The 4,685-nt window shown below is 41.7% G+C and overlaps 1 protein-coding gene across 1 annotated transcript; it reads left to right on the forward strand.

Moving 5' to 3' along the window:
- The first annotated feature begins 3,237 nt into the window (after positions 1–3,237).
- Positions 3,238–4,229, forward strand: LOC110305485 (olfactory receptor 10-like). Its single transcript, XM_021177481.1, has one exon. The coding sequence runs from the start codon at positions 3,242–3,244 to the stop codon at positions 4,175–4,177; it is 936 nt and encodes a 311-aa protein (XP_021033140.1). The 5' UTR covers positions 3,238–3,241; the 3' UTR covers positions 4,178–4,229.
- Positions 4,230–4,685: the final 456 nt, after the last annotated feature.

Consider the following 4,685-nt stretch of genomic DNA (forward strand, 5'->3'; position numbering starts at 1 on the left):
GAAGAGCAGTCGGGTGCTCTTACCCACTGAGCCATCTCACCAGCCCTGGTCCCTAGCTTTCTTGAACAGAGAACATCTTCTTCTTGGCTGCTGTCAGAATTTCCTCCTGGCCACTGGTGGTGAAAGCCCAGAGCACTAAGCTTCCAGTCACAGGATCTGTAGTCTTAGGTGAGATTCTTCACCCCCTTTTTATTTTTTCGCACTTCATATTTCCTGATTGTGATTTTCTCTCCTTCTACTCCTCTGAGCTTCTCCCCACCCTCATCCCACCCACCCGCATTTTCTTTCTTATTAGAAAACAGTCTTCTCAAGGATAATAATTGAATATAATACATAATAAGATGAAGCAAAAACTAACACATGAAAATAGGGTAGAAAAACCAAGCAGAAGGAAAAGAGCCCCCCAAAAAGCACATGAAATCGACACAAACACAGAGACCCGCTCATTTACACACTTGGGAATCCCTTAAAAACACTAACCTGGAATCCAGAATATCTATCTATCTATCTATCTATCTATCTATCTATCTATCTATCTATCTATCTATCTACTTATCTATCTGCAAAGGACCTGTCTGGTAAAAAGCTAGAAAAAAATATGTGTTCATCCAATAAAATAAAAATAAAAAATAAGATTTAAAAATGCCCTGACAAGACACTGTGAGGCAGGGAACCTTCTAATATGCTGTTGAGTTCATTTCCTGTCAGCCATCTACTGCTGGGCACAGAGCCTACACTTAATAGTTTGTTTCCCTAGTGAGACTCCCTTGGCGAAAACTAAATTCTCATTTGCAGGTGGCTACCAGTTAAGGATAGCTTCAAGGGTGCCCCCCAATCCCGAAACCTATAAGGCTGGCTTCCAAAGCCTAAAGTCTCTAGTTTTTTTTAGGGTTTGGGAGTTATAAGCTTCTGGGTCTGCCAGTTTAAATCCTGGCTCCTCATGAGTGTTGCCAGTCCTGGGTAGAGCATGTAGCTAGCTACCACCAAGTATTAAAAATTAAGCTTCATGCCTCCTGCTTTAAAATTATCCCAATGATTTTCATTCATTAAAATAATCATCACTGATATAAAGCTCTGAGTTTTACCGTATTGGATCATTGTTCATTTGTTTATCGTATTGAAATTATAGCACTAAGCTTTGCTGGTTGAAAATGTATTAGTCAGGGTCTGAAGAGATGGCTCAGTGGTTAGGAGCACTTGTAGTTTTTCCAGAGGACCTGGGTTCAGATTGCCAGCTTCTGGGTGTGAATCGCCTGTAATACTGTTCCTAGGAAATTCAGTGTCATCTTCTGGACCCTGTGAGCAGCAGGCATATACAGGGTTGCCATACACAGACGCAGACAAAGCACTCAATCACACAAAATTAAAAAAAAAAGAAAATGTGTTTTTCATTTCTACATGCCATGATATAAAGTCATTGTTTAGAAGAATCGAGTAGGAGTGAATAAAAACCCAGTGCTAATAGATAAGGAACAGTGCAGATTGCTGAGACATCCATATACATCAGACATGGTGCCAGGGTTACAAATGCACACACACATTCATTTGTACACCCATCCATCCATCCATCCTTCCATCCATCCAGGCAATCAGTAATTTTCTTGGATAGTTATTTTCCAGCTACTGCAGTGAGTGGTAGACATACAATCCTGAGTGAGTTATGCAGTCTCATTTGCATGAGTTAACAGTTAGTGTTGAAGGTAGAACAGCATAACAGTGAGAATAAACAAATTTGGTAATATACATGATATGTTATTTCATGTAGCCACAACTACAATTGCTTGGATCAAGTTATTACTACCATATTTTTTACAGGTAATAAGCCGAGGCTCACAGAAGCATATATTTCAGAGCAGGAGGCACAGCTGGCCCCTGATAGAGTTGATCTGTGGGGACATGATACTGAGCCAAAGGCTTTGAGTTCAGCATTGACCACTGATGACATTATTCTGGTTTGTTAAACTTGACAGAAAAAGGAACTAGTTAAGTATTCAAATATGTTTCATACTAATCATAGGCTAGACTTTGGAATCTCATCTTTGCTTTCTTTCTCTTTGGCATGCTTTCATATAATCTCATTCATATTTTATAAGAAGTAGCCACCTTTGAGATTTTATGCCTATCATACTTCCATTGTTTACCAGTGCATTAGCAGTTAATCTGCAGGCTTAGAGGAAACTAATTTTTTAAAAATAATATTTATTATTATAAATAAGTACCCTGTTTCTGTCTTTAGACACACCAGAAGAGGGTGTCAGATCTCATTACGGATGAGTTGTGAGCCACCATGTGGTTGCTGGGAATTGAACTCAGGACCTTTGGAAGAGCAGTCAGTGTTCTTACACGCTGAGCCATCTCTCCAGCGGAAACTCATTTTTATGAGATAAAAATGTAAAAGCACATTTCAATAGCATGGTTGAAGTTAATAGCCCTCATTAACGTAAATGAAGGTAGTGCTCATTTGTCACCCTCAGTACCAAAAGGACAGTAACAATGTTTAGTCATTATTATTTTTTGTGATAAACATTGATATTTATTTTTATGTTTGGCCTGTCCTATACTACACAGGAACTCCTAGAGGGACAGACACATGCAGCATGGATGTCAGCAAGTGAGCAGAAGGAGCTAGCAAGATATAGTTTAAAGAGGGTTTAGATAGAGAGGAGAAAACGCTCTTTCTGTGGAGTTGAATGGCAGACATTTTTAGTGGAAGAACCAGGTCGAGCAGGGGCAGTCTTCTTACTCATCACAATGAACTCATTTCTTGCTTTTTTTTTTTACCCCCTCCCAAAGAAATGAAACTTCTCAGTGTTCTGTGGCAGATGGCAGCGGCTGTGAGTGGGACTCCAGGATGGGTGTACGGACAATATCCATGGTGCAGAAGGAGGCCGAGGAGGACTCAGAGGTTAATATTCTGATTACCATCTGCCTGAGCCTGGATTCAGATCTGTAACAAGCTAACAAATAGATCAAACTAAGGAACAAAAGCAAGACTGAATAGCAGCCAGTCTAAAGTCTTGGAACAAATAGCTGAGTTATAGTTCAAAGAACAGTGACATAATTCCTACCAGAGATCTTCAGTCTATAGAAGAGAAGATAGGAATAAAATACTGGATAAAACAAAATTGAATAATGAAATCGATTATTTAGGATTATGTGAAGAAGGCTATGAACAATGTCTTAATGCATTTCCTTCTTCAGATGCATTGAATTGTCTTGACTACTGTGTCAGTAAAAGGCTATGGGAAGCTTTAACACCAGTTTAGGTAAAAGCTTCATTTTGGTGGGCTTCTCAGACTGGCCTCTACTAGAACTCATCTTCTTTATTTATATTTTGATTTTCTACTCCCTAACTCTCTTTGGCAACACTGCCATCATCGCTCTCTCCCGAATGGACCTTCGACTGCACACCCCCATGTACTACTTCCTTTCTCACCTCTCCTTCCTGGACCTCTGCTTCACCACCAGCACTGTGCCCCAGCTTCTCATAAATCTCCATGGACATGACAGGACCATCAGCTATGGAGGGTGTGTGGCCCAGCTGTTCATATCTCTTGCTCTGGGATCCACAGAGAGTGTGCTCCTGGTGGTGATGGCTTTTGACCGCTATGCGGCTGTGTGTCGTCCACTGCACTATACTACCATCATGCACCCCGTTCTCTGCCAGGCATTGGCTATTGCTTCCTGGGTAGGAGGCTTCTTGAACTCTTTGATTCAAACAGGCCTCATGATGGCCATGCCACTCTGTGGACATCGACTGAATCACTTCTTCTGTGAGATGCCTGTGTTCCTCAAGTTGGCCTGCCAGGACACAGGAGGAACAGAGGCCAAGATGTTTGTGGCCAGAGTGGTGATTGTTGCAGTGCCTGCCATGTTCATTCTAGGCTCCTATGCACAGATTGCTAGGGCAGTGCTGAAAGTCAAGTCAGTGGCTGCACGCAGAAAGGCTGCTGGGACTTGTGGCTCCCACCTCCTGGTGGTATCTCTGTTCTATGGTTCAGCTACCTACACATACTTACAACCCAAGGACAGCTATTCTGAGAGCAAGGGGAAGTTTGTGGCCCTTTTTTATACTATCATCACCCCCATGCTCAACCCTCTGATCTATACCCTGAGGAACAAGGATATGAAAGGAGCTCTGTGGAAGGTACTAGGAAGAGCTACAGCCACAGGGTAAGAGGGAAATGCTGATCAGTAAAAACATTTCATATTCTGAGTAGTTCCATGGGACTGGGGAAATGAGTATCAAAACAAGTACAATTAGTTATATACATGCACGAATCTGTCCATGCACACAAAAATAGAAGACCAAACAGCAATCCAAAACAAAACAAACAACAAAACCAGACCTAGGTTGGCAAAATGCTCAGAGGATTAAGGCACTTGTGGCCAACCCTGAGGATCTAAGTTTGATGCCTGAATTCCACATCGTAGAAGGAAACAATCAAGTCCTCCACACACAAGTATATGTGTGTGTGTGTTTGTGTGTGTAATACAAATAAATCACAAAACTTGAAACAAAACAAAACATTCCCCAGCAGCCATAGGGTTTTAATGCCTTCCTTGTTTGGGAGCTGGAGTGAGGATCTTCTCCCTGGGTTACTGTCTGTCCTTGCTGCTCAGCAAAGATAAATGCAGATGCAGATACAACTTTGCACAGAAGGAGCCTAGGAGAGGTGGATTGT

Source organism: Mus caroli, chromosome 11, assembly GCF_900094665.2.
Source record: "Mus caroli chromosome 11, CAROLI_EIJ_v1.1, whole genome shotgun sequence".
NCBI lineage: Eukaryota > Metazoa > Chordata > Mammalia > Rodentia > Muridae > Mus > Mus caroli.

Coding starts and splice junctions, on each gene's coding strand:
- LOC110305485 (XM_021177481.1), top strand. CDS start 3,242: ATGGGAAGCTTTAACACCAGTTTAGGTAAAAGCTTCATTTTGGTGGGC.